This window comes from Panthera tigris, chromosome B2 (genome assembly GCF_018350195.1).
Source record: "Panthera tigris isolate Pti1 chromosome B2, P.tigris_Pti1_mat1.1, whole genome shotgun sequence".
NCBI lineage: Eukaryota > Metazoa > Chordata > Mammalia > Carnivora > Felidae > Panthera > Panthera tigris.
In genome coordinates this window covers 31,698,910-31,716,386 of record NC_056664.1, presented here as the reverse complement: position 1 = coordinate 31,716,386, position 17,477 = coordinate 31,698,910, and the positions used below count along the sequence as shown (strand labels likewise).

The window sequence follows — 17,477 nt, the reverse complement described above, 5'->3', positions numbered from 1 at the left end:
GGGCTCGAACTCACAAACCATGAGATCATGACCAGAGCCAAAGTCAGACACTTAACTGACTGAGCCACCCAGGTGCCCCAACAAGTTGTAAGAATTTTAATGTCAATAATCGTTCTAGTGCTATACTACGTGCCTGACATGTATCATCTTACTTTATCTTCAGGATAATCCTATGTGATATTACTATATCAATTCTAAGAATGAGAAAATGGAGGTTTAGACACATTTACTAACTTGCCTGCATCACAAAGCTTTGGAAAAGATGGACTCTGCCCAGCTTTACTATAAAACTCCTTGAAAGAGTTGCCTATACTCCCTCTATCTGCTTACCTTCTTACTATTTCCTTTTTTAAAGATACAATTTATTTGAATAGGCCTTTATATTAATGTGATTTAAAATTCAAAAGCCACAAAAAGGTATACAAAGGCAACTCTCACTCCCATCCTTCTCATGGTTCACCAAGACCCCTTGCATGCACAATCCATGTTCCAAGCTTTATGATTGTCCTTCCAGGGAAATTTTATGAAAATTTAAGCAAATATGTGTATATGTTCTTGTTCCCTATTTTTTACAAAGAGCAGGTCCTTAGACCCACTGTTGTGAACATTATTTTTTACACTTAGAAACATACGTCTATATAGTATTCTGTTTTATGGAAGTACCATATTTCATTTAGCCCGTTTTCTCCTATAGGTTATTGGAAGTCTTTGGTTTTATAAACAATGCCTTACATAGACATATTAATACACATGTGCAAGAATATCAGTAGGATAAAATTCTAAAGGGGGAGTTGCTGAGTCCAAGTGTATATATATTACTAATATTGATACTTGTTGCAAAATTGCCTTCATATAGTTTATATTCATGCACAGTTCCATCATCAATATATGAATTCATCTGTTTCCTCACCAACACAAAGTGTTAATTTAAAAATGTTTTTTAAGTTTATTTATTTATTTTGAGAGAGACAGAGACAGCATGAGTCGGGGGTGGGGGCAGAGAGAATCCCAAGCAGGCTCCACACCATCAGTGTAGAGCCTGATGTGGGTCTTGAACTCATGAAACTGTGAGGTCATGACTTGAGCTGAAACCAAGAGTCTGGTGCTTTACCAACTGAGCCACCCAGGTATCCCAAGTGTTGTTAATTTTTTAGATTTCTTCAATCTTATGGATAAAAAATGATATTAAATGGTATTGTCATTTGTTTTTATTACTACTTACATAAGAAGGATTCTAAATTCAGCAAGAAGAACTGGGACACAAAGATGAGAAACACACACACACACACACACACACACAAAACAACAGCAGCAAAACATCTGTGTAAAATATTGGTAAATTAGGGGTGGCTGGGTGGCTCAGTTGGTTAAGTGTCTGACTCTTGATCTCGGCTCAGGTCATGATCTCACGATTCATGAATTTGAGCCCCATGTTGGGCTCTGCGCTGACAGTGTGGAGTCTGCTTGGGATTCTCTCTCACCCTCTCTCTCTGCCCCTCACTCACTCATGGTTACTCTCTCTCAAAATAAATAAATTTAAAAAAGTATTGGTAAATCAGAATAAGGAAAGAAAAATGACTATAACTATAAAAATCACTAACAGATATGACTATTAAATGTAAGAAAATGATGGAACAATCACAACATGAGAATGAGGCAGATAAAGTAAAACATTGTAAAGCCTTTGTCTTATTTGGAAGGAGGGTAGAGATTAACTTTGGATATTGCCAATTTAGGTAGCCATGTTAAAAATGTAGGAGTAACTCTTAACTAATACAATTAGAATTTAAAATTCTTCTTTATTTATTTTTATTTAAAAAAATGTTTTATTTAGTTTTTGAGAGAGATGATGTGAGCAGGGGAGGGGCAGAGAGAGAGGGGAAAAGAGGATCTGAAGCTGGCTCTGTGCTGACAGGGTGACCACAGTGAGCCCAATGTGGGGCTCAAACTCAAGAACCACAAGATCATGACCCAAGCCAAAGTAGGATGTTCATCCAATGGAGCCAGTAGGAGGAAATTAAAATTAGATTAAAAATTAATTAAAATTAAAATTAGATTAAAAATCTTATGCCAGTAGGAGGAAATTAGAGAATACTTTAAAATGTAATCAATTTAATATGAATGATGAAAGGAGAAAAAAAAGGAAGCAAAGAAAGAACATAACAAAATAGAAAACACAATAATAGTAGAAACAAATTCAGATAATTTAATAATCCCAGTAAATGTAAACAGCTTGAATATGGAGTTAAAAGAAAAAGGTTTTCAGATTGGGTAAATAATACAGTTGTCCTTATCTAAGGGGGATACATTCTAAGACCCCCCCAGTGGATGCCTGAAACCACAGATAGCAACTGAACTCTATGTATAGTTTGTTTTTCCTATACATGCATACCTTGGTAAAGTTTAATTTATAAATTAGGCATAGTAAGAGATTAACAACAAAAATTAACAATAAAATAGAACAAATGTAACAATATGCTGTAATAAAAGTTTTGTATTGTCTCCTTCAAAATATTGTATTGTACTCACCCTTCTTCACCTTGTGATGATGTGAAATGAGAAAAGGACTATGTGATGAGATGAAGTGAGGCAAGTGATGTAGGCATTGTGACCTAGCATTAGGCTGACCTTCTGACCTGATGCCAGAGGGAGGACCATTGACTTATGGGCAGTCACTGAAACTGCAAAAAGTGAAACTGTGGGAAAGGGGACCACAAAATCCAGTTATATGCTCTTCTCATTAATCACAAAGAAAACCTAAAGACATGAAAGGGTTAAAATCAAGACATGCAATAAGATACACAAAACTAACACTAACAGAAGACAATGTGGTCACTTTGATATCTAAAAATATAGTCTAAGACCAAAGGCATTAGTAGAGACAAAGACGATCACTGCATAATGATAGCAAGAAGTCACTAGAACATTATACTAAAACAGGGTCAATGTACACCTCGCAAAAATGCCACGAAATGTGTCGGAAAATATAGACACAATTATAAGAATAAACTGACAAACAGAAACATATTTCTCAATAATCATAGATTAAATGGAAAAATGAGTAAGGATATAGAACAAGCTTACTGATAGCCTTGTCTGTAGTATTTGAAAAACTGCAATTCAGGAAACATGAGACACAATGAGGAGCACAATGGCTCAGTCAGTTAGGTGTCTGACTCTTGATATCGGCTCAAGTTGTGATCTCAGGTCAGTCATGAGGTAGAGCCCTGCATCGGGCTCTGTGCTGACAGTGTGGAGCCTGCTTGGGATTCTCTCTATCCCTCTCTCTCTTTGTCCCTCATCTGCTCATGCTCTTTCTCTCCAAATAGATAAATAAACGAAAACAAAACAAAACAAAACAAAAAACATGAGACATAATGAAAGACTTTCTAAAAGAAATACTCATATAAATGGCATATTTAACAGAAAATAGTGTTACTTACAGGTCACAAATTACACTGAATCTATTTGCTATATTAATTGTAAATGAGCTTACTGATACATAAAATAAAAATAGTTTTGGATTAGTTTGAGAGAAAAACTCTGCTGTTTGCAATATACAAAAACAACAAACAAACAAACAAACAAACAAACAAAAAACCCAAAACACCTAAAATAGAGTGACTCAGAAGGTCCACTTATTTATTCAAAAAATAAAATTATGAGAAGGCATAACAAGAGAATGTAAACAAAAAGGAAGCAGAGCAAAAGTCGTGATACCATTATTAAACAGATGAAATTCAAACAGAAAAAAACTGAGACAAGAAGGCACTTTATAATGTAAAGTGTAAAATTCATAATGCATATATAAGGGATACATTCAAGTTCCAAATAGCACATCAGCAACTCTAATAAGATTGAAATTAAGGGAGATACAAGGAAAATATTCAGAAGTGTTCTAGTGTTAGGTGACTTTAATTTACTTTTCTCAGTGGACAAAAATAAGGATGATCACAGAAGATACTCCAACAGTATAAAATTAGATCTGATGGGTATACATTAAACTTTATTGATAAGAAATAGAGAACACATCTTTTCAAGTTCCAGCAGAACATAAATGAAAATGGACTACATATTACAGCACAAAAAGCCTCTATAAATTCCTAAAAGTAGAAATGCTATAGACACTATCTTCTAACCTTAATGGAACAAGCTGGATAATTATAAAAAAAAATCAGAAAAGATAAATACTTCTCCACATAGAAAGTTAAACTGTCTTTTTCTTGATCAGAGAGAAAAAACCAAAAATTTCTAGAAAAATTATAATTCAAAATCAGATTTCAAAGTTCTGAGATATAGCTAAGGCAGTGCTCAGTGGAGAATTTATGGCCTTAATCAAGTAAGGGAAAGAATGAAACCACATGGCTTAGTGAAAAGAACAACACAATCAGTCACATGAAAGCAGGAGCAGATAATAAACATAAAAGCAGAAATGAAGAGTTAGAAAGTGGGAAAACAGAATAAATTCAAAAGCTTAAAATTTTTCAATAAAATAAACCACTGACAAACCTAATCAAGAAAAAAGTAGAGAAAATAAGAAATGACAAGGAAAAAATTAATACATGAACAGGAGAAAAATCATAAGAAATTATTTTGTTCAATTTTATAAAAACAAACTTGAAAACTTAGATTAAATGAATAATTAGTTTGAAAAATATACCCAGACCAATCTCTTTAGAGGTAGAATGCACATATAGAGTAATTTCCAATGAAGAAACAGAAAAAACTTGTCAAAGAGCTACCCCAAGAAATGCACGAGTTCCAGATATATAGGTCAATGTAATAATATCTTTAAAGAAAAAGAAAAAAAAAGAGAGAATTCTAATCCTAATTAAATGCTTCAACTGCAGCAAATGTATTCTTTTAGTGAAGTATAGTATCAGCATTAAACTATGACAATGCACCAAAATAAAAACTATAGATGAATTTACTTATTGATGCAAAAATCCTTAGAAATATTTACAATATTCTGTTTACAATAGAATCTAGTGCAAATTGAAAACAAAAACAAAAACAAAAACACATCAAGATAGGAAGCCCAGCCACATTATTGCCTGCAGAGGAGGAGTAAACAGGCTTGGATTTAAGCCTCTTCCACCCTCTCATGCTTTTGCTGCTTGGGATAATCTCCATGTCAGGTTCTCATTCACTTAGCTTGAAGTTAAAATGTTTTTCTCTACTTCCATATGAGATAAAATACATGGGAAAGATTAAGGTAAGTGTAGGTAGGAAGAAGGGAAGAAGTTAAAACTCAGTAGCTTGAGCTCTTTCTGATTGCCACTTTTTCACTCAGCTCCACACTTGCCCCCCAGGTGGAAGCAATGAAACCATTCGCCTCTAGAAGAAGTACCCAATATCATGGGTCATAAATCTGTGTACAGAGTCTACCAGTTTTGGGCTGGGCTCAGATTTCCAATTCATGAATATTCAAATCTACCTGAGAGATATGGAGGGGGCAGGTCAACATTCTTGTTCTTGTCCTATATTAGTTAGGTTAAGCTAGGCTAGGCTGTGATAACAACCTTCAGAGCCTTAATCAAGCAAAAGTTATCTCTTATTCATGTAGCATCTGTTGTGGTTTTGGGTGATTCTCTAAGGGCTTCTGCTCTTCATGACGACTCAGCTAATTAGACTGCTTTTATATTCTGATTCGAGAGTCCACCATTTCAGCACAAGGTTGTCCTAGTTGACTTGGTGAGGGAAGAAGAGTCATAAAATGGTAGTTAAATTCTTTGACCAAGAACCTTTTGTTCACTGGCCATTGGCTAGAACTGGTCACATAGTCCTGGGAAATCAGGAAGTATAGTTTTCCATGTGCCCAGGAAGTAGAGGATGTCGGTGAACACTAGTGAGGTCTTCCACATCTCCCCATCTATTTATCTGCCATGATCTCCCAGGAGACGGAATTATTATTTTGATTGGTCAGATTCCAGGGCAGGGCATGTTTACTAAGAGTTCCAGGGCCACAGTATTTAAAGTTTACATTTCACCTCTTTTCTGAATGCTATTTCTGCCTTCGGTGAACAGAGTCCCTTTGGGACCCACACTATTACTCATATGCTTGGGAGTTCTTAATCCTTCAGGGTTTACAGCTTGATAGTGGTACAAGTGGTGTATAAGAGGGAACATTAGACCTTGCTTGGGTCTCATGCTTCAGAGACGCTTACCATAAAATCTTCTATTGGGGTATATGAGAGATTTGACCAGCTAATAATAGAGTCAGTCTTTGATTTACAATTTGCTATTACTACTTATGGGTAGAGATTTCCTGAGGGCCTCCCAGCATACTTGGCAAGGCATAACTCAAGTATTCCTTGGTGTCCTGGTTAACGACCATCATAATCCTACTTTACACACCCATCAGAACATGTGCATTCTCTTAGGGAAGCGAAGAATAAAAAAAAAATTGTATCTTTTCCCATTTAGTGAAGTAGTATGCATGTATTTATTTATTGCGGATAATCAGAAATTTTAAATGAATTCCAGAAAAACTTTTTGTTTCACTGTCTCCATTCTGTTGTCCATTAGTAGTGGGTATTTCAAATTCAAAAAAATCTCTGCTCGGTAGGTCTGTTGTATCAAATATTAACTTTATCATGAACTCTTTCTAGATTAAGTTAAAATCTACTCTTTTGCATACCCAAACATTACCAAATTAATCTCATTCTTCCTGACATTACAGTGGACTGTTTCTTTGTCACTCTGCTTAGGTTATGTATTTCTTGAGAATAAGGAACATGGCTGTGTCATCGCTGCGTGGCTGGTAGTATCAGACATGGATGGCTCTGTGCTAAATAAATTATAATGTACTTACAGACTATTTTGGTTAAAAAGCAGCCTTCTCTCCTTAGCTGTCAAATAGATTTTCTTCCAACTCCTTTTTAGCAGAAGATTTTGCCTTGTCCTAAACTGAGTCCATTGAAGCCATACAACTGGAACTTCCTCGTTCCCCTCTTTCTCACTTCTAATCTCCCTGTCTTCATTCCAGTCTCTGAACAAGTATTCCTTTTTATTACCAAGTCTGATAATCTCTTTCTTTGGATTCCATTAAGAATTTGGGGGGTAATTTCTCTTTTCTTCTCTCTCATATACAGATAACTTCCACTTAACTTAGAAACTTGTTAAGGTCTTTTTTTTTTTTTTCCTGTTTCAAGTAAAAAAAAATCTTTTAATGTTTATGTTTTTGAGAGAGAGACAGAGAGAGAGAGAGAGAGAGAGACAGAGAGAGGGAGAGAGAGGTAGAGAACAAGCAGGGAAGGGGCAGAGAGAGAGGGAGACACAGAATTGGAAGCAGGCTCCCGGCTCTGAGCTCTCAGCACAGAGCCTGACGCGGGGCTCGAACTCGCAGACTGAGAGATCATGACCTGAGCTGCAGTCAGCCGCCCAACTGACTGAGCCATCCAGGTGTCCCAGTTTCAAGTTTTTATTTAAATTCTAGTTAGTTATTATACAGGGTAATATTAGTTTCAGGAGTAGAATTCAGTGGGTCATTACTTACATAGAACACCCAGTGCTTATCACAACAAGTGCCTTCCTTTTTTAAAAAAAAAATTTTTAATGCTTATTTATTTTGGAGAGAGACAGACAGACAGAGCATGAGCAGAAGAGGGGCAGAGAGAGAGGGAGACACAGAATCCGAAGCAGGCTCCAGGCTCCGAACTGTCAGCAGAGAGCCTGATGTGGGGATCGAACTCATGAACTGTGAGATCATGACCTGAGCTGAAGTCAGATGCTTAACTGACTGAGCCACCCAGACACGCCAATAAGTGCCCTCCTTAACACCCATTGCCCATTTAAGGTGATGGTCTTTCTTATACATAACTTTCCTGTAGTGTGGCTTTTTTGCTCAAGTTTGAGTCCCATCCTTTCCCTTGTTTTCATTTCCAACACTTTTTTTTTTTTTAGGTTTATTTATTTATCTTGAGAGAGAGAGAGAGAGAGAGCTGGGGTGGGGAAGAGAGAGTGAGAAGGAGAGAGAGAGAGAGAGAGAGAGAGAGAAAGAATCCCTACTTGGGATTCTCCCAAGGGGCTGGGATTCTCCTCAGCACCCTCCGCGCTGAGGGTGTGGGACGTGAGCTCACAGTGAGATCATGACCTGAGCCAAAACCAAGTGTCAGACACTTAACCGACTGAGCCGTCCAGGTGTCGCTCACTTCCAACACTCTTGAAGGACTGTTTATATCTGCTGCCTTCATTTCCAATTTGCTCTTTACTCTTTTGAAATATAGCTTCTACCTTTAACACTCTATGTCCCAATGAAGGTTATTGGTGCTCCACTAATTATATAACACAATAATGTTTCTTATATTTTATCTTCTGGAACATTTTTTGCACCTTTTTATTCTTTTAAGAATCCTCTCTTCATTTTACTTTTTGTGGCCCTCTCTTGGTTTATGAGAAATCATTCTCTCCAGGTGATTCTCAATCTCTTCTGTTTCTTCTCTGATAATCACTTCATTAACTCCTCTTAGGGCAAATGCTTCAGAATGCTGTCTACTTTCTGCTTTATTTGCACACTCCATTGACAACGTCAACCACACCACAGGAGGAAGAGACTCATTGGTTAGAAGATAACAGAATGCATAATAAACAATCCGTGTAGTTCTTCTAGGATCACGTATTATATACACTATTTTAAAAAGTTTTTTTTTTTCCACAGCCCATTTTCCACATACCTTAAACTACTGCCAGTGATTAAGCAGGTAACCGATTCTTGAGTGGTATAACACAACTTTACGGAAGTAGTCTACCTAGCATCTGATGATGCAAAACTCTTCTATCGTAATTGGTTATCAGTGTGAAGAGTTTCCAATCCTGAGGTGGGCAGGAAAGTATTCATACTCTTAATAAATATTTTTTTGACTGAGTTTTGCGGGGGGTATGCCCCATTCTGAAGAAGTTGATGATTTTACTGTCTCACTTATTTTTTCCTTCCAGAATGCGTTCTGGGTGGGTTTCCTGGATGGTGGTTCTGCAAGTGAGTGTAATCAGGCTGGATTCCTCCATGACTCAAGGCAGAGACTCTCCAGGTAAGAACAGAGCAATTTTTTTTCCAGGTGTGCATGCAAGAATTGGCATGGGGGAGGAATGCCTTTCCCTGTGGGTCCAGGCTGCAGACCAGACTAGAATTGGCTTCTGGCTTCAAAGTGTTCTTTCCTTTAGAAGAAAAATAAGGCTCTCTCTTTACCACACACAATGTGGGAAAAGGGACTTCCTGTACCAGAGCCGCAGATTCAAGGAGTAGGGTAACAGGAAGAAGGGAAACATTTTGTCTTGCTTAGGGCCCTTATTGTGTCAATGTCTGTCTCAAGAACTGTATAAACTGGAGGCAGTCTGAAAATAGCTGCCAGTTGTTTAGACAGGAGATTGCTCTGATGATTGTGACTGTTTTTATATTTATCCAATTGAGATACACGTGGACAAAAGAACTTGGAAACAAAGTTTCTTCTTTTGGCATTTATTAACCCCAGTTTTGACAAATAAGAGAAGTTGAATGCATTATCCTCAGACTGTCCCCAGGCTACTAAGTACATGTATTTATTGCTGTTATTTTTCTAGCTGAGGAGATAGGCTATACAAACATGAGGCGATATTGCACCCTGAAGACATATTTATCAGCAGAAAACGGGATGTGATGTGCTAAAAACAGAACCTGTTTGAATGTCAGTTTCATTAACGCAAAAGAGGAACCAACCTGGGAGGGTGCGGTGGGTGGAAGATCTTTGTTCTTCAAGAATAGAAACCTCTCTGAGCTCATAATGTCCATTAAACAACACAGATGAAGAAAAAGTCAGTGCAGATCTTAAATCTGACACAAATCTGACTAAAAAATTATTTTCTTTTTCTGATTTAAACTGTAAGAAGGAAGAGCATTGGAGGTTAGAGCATCTAAGAGATGAGTATGGCTGGCCCAGGAAGGATTCTGCCGTCCTTACGCTCCACTCAGTAGCTCGCAGAGGAGAAGCTGAGAAATGAGAGCAAATTTACAACTGGAGATCAGTAACTACTATCCTTCAAGCCTTAACTCATGCTGTTTCTTCAGGGAGGTCTTTTCTGGCCAACCTGCATTATTAACCCATTTGAATTTCCTTTTTTTTTATTGTTGTTCTCAAGTGCACAGAATTGCATTAATCTTACCCAAAGAGTTCACAGCACCTTGTTATCATTTGTCTGTGCAAGGACTCTCTCCTCTTCCCTTGTCTCCATTTTCACACCCTCCTTTCCTTAGAGAGCCATTCTAACGTGTCTTTAACTATGGGGTGGTCTTTAAGAATATTTAGCATTGTTTTTTACGTGTATTTAAAAATATTAATAAATGTCATTGTGCATTAAATCACATTCTGTTTCTTTGCTGTCTTAACACTATGCTTTTGAGCTCTCCTTCAGTGTCGTTATCAAAGGAAAGCAGGTCAGGGAGGGTAAGTGGTTCTATGTAAAACTATCGGATATAGAACTAGAACTCAAGTCAACTGAAACATAACCCAGGGCCATTTACCAATTTGTTGTTTAAAATTTTTCAAATTTTCAAATCTACGAAGTGTCTTAATCCATTCTGGTGACTGCAACAAAATACCACAGCCTGGGTGACTTATAAACAACAGAAATTTATTTCTCAGAGTTCTGGAGTCTGGGGAGTCTAAGATCAGGTGTCAGTATGGCTGTGTACTTTTTTATTTATTTATTATTTATTTTTAATTTTTTGCTTACTTATTTTGAGAGAGAGAGAGACAGAGAGAGAGAGAGAGAGAGAGAGAGAGAGAGAGAGATATGAACAGGAGAGGGGCAGAGAGAGAGGGAGACAGAATCCGAAACAGGCTCCAGGCTCTGAGCTGCCAGCACAGAGCCTGATGAGGGACTCGAACTCACAAACCATGAGATCATGACCTGAGCTGAAGTCAGACACCTCTCGACTGAGCCACCCAGATGCCCCAGTATGGCTGTGTTCTGATGAAGACTCTCTTCCTGGTTCACAGCTGGCACCTTATCCCTGTGTTCTCACGTGGTAGAAGGGGCTTGAGATCTCTCTGGAGCCTCCATTATAAGGGCTGATCCTATTCATGAGAAAGGGCTCCACCCTTATGACCCAAACACCTCCCAAAGGCACCTCCTACTGATAATACCACCTTTGGGGGTCAGGATATCAACATAAGAATTTGGGGGCAGGGGCACAAACACTCAGACCATAGCACACTGTGTGTTCAACAAATAAGAATGATCCTTTTTCTTACCTGTGAGGACAGATTACATAATTTTTGAATGTGAAATTACATTGAAGAATATCAGAGTAGACAGTGTATGAAACAATATGTAGCTCAAGGTAATCACTATTGATATCAGTAAGGTGCTCTGAAAGTAGAAAATTATAACGGACCATGGAATTAGATTTTTTTATTCCACCTTTAATGGCAGTATTTCATGTGAAAATCCCCAAAGACGCTTAAGCTAATTGTATATTTTCTATCACCATGTTGTTGTAGCTACTGGTATGGTAGGTATAGTGCCAACGATACTGATAGCAATATTAATCTTCGAGCCATGGATTAGTATTATTTTACTTAACACCAACAAAGGTAATTAAATCATTACCTTATTAGAGCCAACAGAGGGGTGAAGTCTAAGTAAAAGTGCAAGGGGAAAGGTCCAAAAGGAAATTCTTGGAGAAAACCCATAGTGAGTGAAAAGTGGAAGGGGTTGATTTGACATCAAACGTGTACCGTGTCTGAATTTCTTTGCCCACCTCCATCACTCCTTCACTCTGCTCCAGAGGGAATGTATCGAATGAACCCGCCATGGGCAAGAGTGCTGTTGAATTACTCCACATGGGGATGGATCTTTTTGACTTGATAACAAAGGGAGTTAAAGTCTTGGGCTTCTGAAAGCTTGGCTTGGAGAAACCAAGCACAATGTCAGCAGAACACAAATAGTCAATAAATGTTTGTGGAATGAATGTTTATGTCTCTTGGGACTCTCTTTTCGGCTTGCCTTTTTGGGATTACACATCTTCCATTTGGCTGGCCCTGTAGGATGGGTCTCAGACTGCTTTCCATGATGGATGTCTCTTTGCTAAAAGGAACCAGATGTGGCCCAGGGGAGAAGAGGCCACTTTGACCTATTTACTGAGGTCAAAAGCCTCTTCTCAAATCCGTGTGTTCTGGCATAATTTACCATGTATGGGTTCCTAAAAGTGAGGGTTGGTTTTTTGTCTATTTTTTTTTTTTTTTTTGGATTTCCAGAAGATTTTGTGATTCAGGCAAAGGCTGACTGTTACTTCACCAATGGGACAGAGAAGGTGCAGTTTGTGGTGAGATTCATTTTTAACTTGGAAGAGTATGCACGTTTCGACAGCGACGTGGGAATGTTTGTGGCATTGACAGAGCTGGGGAAGCCTGATGCTGAGCTGTGGAACAATCGGCCAGATATATTGGAGAGGAGTAAAGCTTCTGTGGATGCACTCTGCAGACATAACTACAAGCTGGGTGCACCCTTCACTGTGGGGAGAAAAGGTGAGGTGGAAGGTGAGGTCTTGTGAGGTTCAGGAATATCCTACATGTGAATGTGACCATGGGCTTTACTTCCTCATGATGGGCAATTTCTTGCTTCAGGATAAATGGCTTGTAAGCAGGGGAGTCTGTATATGTTCTGTCCCTAGTTGTGATTCATTAATTATCTTCACAGGTCAGGTCACTGTGGTCTTGGTCCCAGACCCCCCAAATTCTCAAAGACTTTAAGGACTAGTGGGCTCTCAAATAAAGGGGGTAATTGTGGGAGTATCTGATAAGGCCTAACTCATCCTTGGGGCATTGACATACCCAGTTTCTGAATCTTGGGGGCAGAGATTTCCCCACATTTCCAGTTTCCACCTGGGTGATGTGAGAAGATTAGGGGAAGAGATTGTCTTTCAAGGAACCCTTGTCCTGGCTTAGTGGTTTTCCTTCACAATGTCTCATTTTTTCCTCTTTTCCCAGTGCAACCAGAGGTGGCTGTGTATCCAGAGAGGACCCCATCCCTGCAACACCACAATCTGCTGCTTTGCTCTGTGACAGGTTTCTATCCAGGGGACATCAAGATCATGTGGTTCCGGAATGGGCAGCAGGAGAGAGTAGGGGTCATGTCCACTGGCCTTATCAGGAATGGAGACTGGACCTTTCAGACAATGGTGATGCTGGAAATGACTCCTGAACTTGGAGATGTCTACACCTGCCTTGTTAATCATCCCAGCCTGCTGAGCCCTATTTCTGTGGAGTGGAGTGAGAATCAGCTTCTTGTACTCTTTGGGTCTGACTCAGGTTGATGCTGACTCAGCACACGGCCTGTGTTATCTCTGCATTCATCTTGGTCCCGATAGTCATTCTTCTTTCCCCTGATCTGAGGGGTCATGGAATTCGGGTCCTTGGGTTAGGGTGGGAGAAGACACGACAGATATCTATCCTTGTATCTGCCAAGAAATAAGGAGGTCTAATCACCTCATCACTTATTTCCAACTTTGGGAACAAGTATACTCTAATAATTTGTCTTAGTATTTTAGGGGGCATTCTTACGGGCTGCAAGATTCAGTAACAGAAACTCCATGGGTGCAAACCTTGGCTTCAAAGAACCATATCTAAATGTATTTCTTCTCTAGATAGCATTTGATCTGGTATCCAGAATGGACTCTGAGATTTCAGGAAGGCACGCCAAACATTGGGAGCTTTTTACTAATTTTCAGACCTGTTTCCCATAGGAGCTCAGTCTGCATATTCTTGGAGAAAGATGCTAAGTGGAATTGCAGCCTTCCTGCTTGGGCTGATCTTCCTTCTGGTGGGGACTGTCATCTGCCTCAGGGCTCAGAAAGGTAATGAGCCTCTCAGGAGTCCCCTGTCACCTGCCCCGTGGCTTCTTCCACTTCCCCTAACTTCAAAGATGTGAGGCAGGGAAAGCTGATTGTACTTCTCAGAGGTCACCATGATAGTCTTTTCTGAATCCAGAAACATTTCAGGGGGTCAGCAGAGCTGGAGTATTGATATTTCAGTTCGTCCCTATCTGTCAGGATAATCACACATTTGGTCCTAACTAGAGGCATTCTATTTCTTTCCTCTCATTCCAGGGTATGTGGAGACGCAGTTGTCTGGTGATGAGGTAATGTCTTCTTCCTTGTCTTTGGGTGGCCAATTGTTGTCCCTGTGCTTTGGCCAGAGGGAGAGGTCTTGGGGATAGGGTGTGAGGGTGGCTTTGGCTGGGTGGCACTGGGTGCTGAGTCTCTGGAATGGGAGGGTGGAGTCCCTCCTCAGACTTTGATCACTATTCCTGCAGGTCTCAAGAGCAGTTCCCTCACCATAGCCACGCTAAGGTCCCAATCAGAGCTTCTTGCCCTGGAGGCTGAAATAGTACCGAATGACTTGAGTTCAAATGACTAAGTAAAGGACTCTCATGAGGTCCATGTTCTGGAGCTACTTCCTTGAGTCCTTGGAGGAGTCCTGACTTGATTCTAGAGTTCTGTTTTCTGAGATCATCTCTCACTCGTCTGCCCTTCTTCCTCCTCCTTGCCTGTGCCATTAGTCCCCATTTCCAAGGATAGTGTGCAGAAATTCCCACCAAAGCTGACTCCCACCAGCCCCAACCTGCATACCTCCTATGGTCCAGCCCTAACCTTGTGAGTTATCCTCATGTCTTTCTGTTTCCAACTGCACTCTCCACTGTCTCCAGAAGACAAATGCTCAGAGGCACTGTTTCCTTTTCACCGTTTTTTATGACCTTTTTTATTGTAAAATAAACCTGAGGAACAGATAACCATACAAAATGTAGAATTTAATGAATTATTTAAGGCAAAACTCCTGTAATCACCACTCAGGCCAAGAAATAGAACTTTACCAGTCAGAGCAGGAGTCTCCCTGTGCCATAGGCCAATCAATCCCCTCTCCCTCCTCTCAAAAGTAATTATATTCTGGGAGGCCTGGGTGGCTCAGTCAGTTAAGTGTCAGGCTCTTGATTTCGGCTTGGGTCATGATCTCACGGTTCATGAGATTGAGCCCTGCATTGGGCTCTGTGCTGACAGTGCAGAGCTTGCTTGGGATTCTCTCTCCCTCTCTGTGCTCCTCCCCTGCTTGTGCTCTCTCTCTTTCTCTCTCAAAATAAATAAACTTTAGAAAAAAGTAATTGCATTCTGTTAATCACTTTTTAAATTTTTTTTAATGTTTATTTATTTTTGAGAGAAAGGGAGAAACAGAGTGTGAGCAGGGAAAGGGCAGAGAGGGAGGGAGACACAGAATCTGAAGCAGGCTTCAGGCTCTATGCTGTCAGCACAGAGCCTGATGCAGGGCTCAAACCCAGGAATCAGGAACCATAAGATCATGACCTGAGCTGAAGTCAGACACTTAACCGACTGAGCCACCTAGGTGCTCCTTAAATATTTTTAAAAAATGTTTATTTATTTTTGAGAGAGAGAGCACAAGCAGGGGAGGGGCAGAGAGAGAGAGAGAGACAGAGCGAGATTGAGAGGTAGACACAGAATCTGAAGCAGGCTCCAGGCTCTGAGCTGTCAGTTCAGAGTCTGATACGGGGTTCGAACCCATGAACTGGGAGATCATGACCTGAGATGAAGTCAGACACTTAACCGACTGAGCCACCCAGGTGCCCCAGCTTAGTTGTCTTTTCTGTCTCATACTTTACTATTTCTCCTCCATCCCCTTTGCCCCCCTTATGACTAATACGTTGAAAAGCCTGAGACATTTAACCTACAGAGTTTTCCATAGTTTGGATTTTACCAATTGCATGCATCTGGTGCAGTTTAGCATGTCCTTCTGTCCTCTGCATTTCTTGCAAGTTGGCAAATGGATGCAGAGGCTGGATAGACAGGTTTAATTTCTTTGATGAGTCTGTAGGTGGAGGTGTGTTTTTTACCATGAGGCCCAAACTGTCCAATTGTGTCTCTTTTTACAGTGCATTCACCTTTGGTGCTCATTGCCTAGGCCCTTGAATTCACTTGAATTCTATCAGTCCTTCTTTGTTTATATGCTTTATTGCTTCTGTAAAGAGACATTTCTCTTCATTTACTGGTGGGTTGCCCAGTGATACAGTGGAAAGAAAGGATCAGTGTTTTAGTTCTTTTACTTTTTTAATTTTCAAGTTACTGAATTTGTTTCCTACTATTACCCAAAGGTGGGCAATTAGGTTCTACTTTTTATTTTATTTCTTGTATCATTATAAACTCAAGGATTTAAATGTATTTGATGGATTTTAACTCCTGGTGGTTTTTAGCCACGAGTTCAATCATATCATCCTAGGTGCGTGGAAACTTCTTCAAGTGGCTCCTGAGTCCTTTTGACACAAGTCTTTTGATCATTTCTTTGTTATCTGCATGCCAAAATGTTCCAGGTTTATTCTGTATGTTTCCCGCTCAGACCTGAAATCAGCCATTGTTTTAGAAAGCCCTGGATTATTTTAGTGGGAAATGTCACTAAGACCGTAAGCTGGAGTTAGGAGTTCATCACTATATCAGGTCTTTTTGGTGGAAGTACAAATGTTTATATGTAACGTTCATATTTATAGAAGCACAAAGTTTATGTATATACAAATAAAAAATTAATCTCTTCTATATTACAGTTGTGTCTCCTTTCTTCCACATCAAGAGTTCTGGTTTTCAAACACACAGGGAGACATACAATTAGAATATCCACCTTTACTCATTTGCTTTTCCTGAATGAACACACACAGCAGTCTGAGGATGATGATACTTGTGCTACGACCACCAAAATGATTACTGAAAACAGTTAATATTCCTTTTGCCTCTGTTCTCCTCATCATCTTTCCTTTTTATAGTTGTCCTATATCTATGTTATGGGTCATATACCATTTCAGAAGATACTTGCTCCCTTTTTAGTCTTAGTGCTGTGAGTAATAACATGTTTAATGATGACTACTATTCCTTATGTCAGTGTCCTTTAAGTGCAGGGGTGCTCCAGTTGTGGTCTATGGACTCCTGGAGGTCCCTGAGACCCTTTTGGGAAGTCCGAAAGATCAAAACTATTTTTATAATAATAAGGTCTTATTTACCAATTTCACTGTATTTGTAGTGATAATGCAAAGTTTACAGTGGGTAAAACGTTTGGTGCTTTAGTACAAATCAGGGCAGTGACACCAAATTCTATAAGCAGTCATGGCATTCTTGACTGCCATGCACTTGCAGTGAAAAACCCTGAAAAGTGCCAGTTTCACTTAAAGATAGCCTTGATGAAACAATAATAATCATTAGTTTTTACTAACTCTTGAATCTCAAGTAGGCATCTTTTTAATATATAGTGTGACAAACTAGCATTTCTGCTGCAAAGTGATGGAAAGGCATTTATTTTGTGGAAAAGCGCTGTGTAATTGCTTGAGTTGTGGGTGAAACGAGCCACCTCTTCTTTTTCTAATGGACTGTCATTTTTCTTGAAAGAATGAGTGACAGACGCAGTATGGTTATTTGGCCCTGGGTATTTGGTAGGCATTTTCTCAAAAATAAA

General features: G+C 39.4%; 1 protein-coding gene across 3 annotated transcripts; it reads left to right on the top strand.

The window, feature by feature from the left end:
* The first annotated feature begins 8,872 nt into the window (after positions 1 to 8,872).
* LOC102958869 (HLA class II histocompatibility antigen, DO beta chain-like) lies at positions 8,873 to 14,958 on the top strand. 3 transcript variants are annotated; one of them, XM_007093256.3, is made up of 6 exons: positions 8,873 to 9,029; positions 12,234 to 12,503; positions 12,966 to 13,247; positions 13,721 to 13,831; positions 14,084 to 14,115; positions 14,290 to 14,958. In XM_007093256.3, exons 1-6 carry the CDS (start codon positions 8,903 to 8,905, stop codon positions 14,314 to 14,316), a joined length of 849 nt encoding a protein of 282 aa, XP_007093318.1. In that variant the 5' UTR covers positions 8,873 to 8,902; the 3' UTR covers positions 14,317 to 14,958. The 3 variants fall into 3 exon arrangements, with proteins under 3 accessions (XP_007093318.1, XP_015397993.1, XP_007093316.1); XM_015542507.2 differs by having other exon boundaries at positions 13,044 to 13,247; positions 14,084 to 14,958; XM_007093254.3 differs by having other exon boundaries at positions 14,084 to 14,958.
* Positions 14,959 to 17,477: the final 2,519 nt, after the last annotated feature.

Excerpts from the sequence above, each read along its gene's own strand:
- LOC102958869 (XM_007093254.3), top strand. The coding sequence starts at position 8,903 with ATGATTTTACTGTCTCACTTATTTTTTCCTTCCAGAATGCGTTCTGGG. Across the intron at positions 13,248-13,720 it reads CCCTATTTCTGTGGAGTGGA|GAGCTCAGTCTGCATATTCT; the intron begins GTGAGAATCAGC and ends TGTTTCCCATAG. Across the intron at positions 13,832-14,083 it reads CTGCCTCAGGGCTCAGAAAG|GGTATGTGGAGACGCAGTTG; the intron begins GTAATGAGCCTC and ends CTCTCATTCCAG.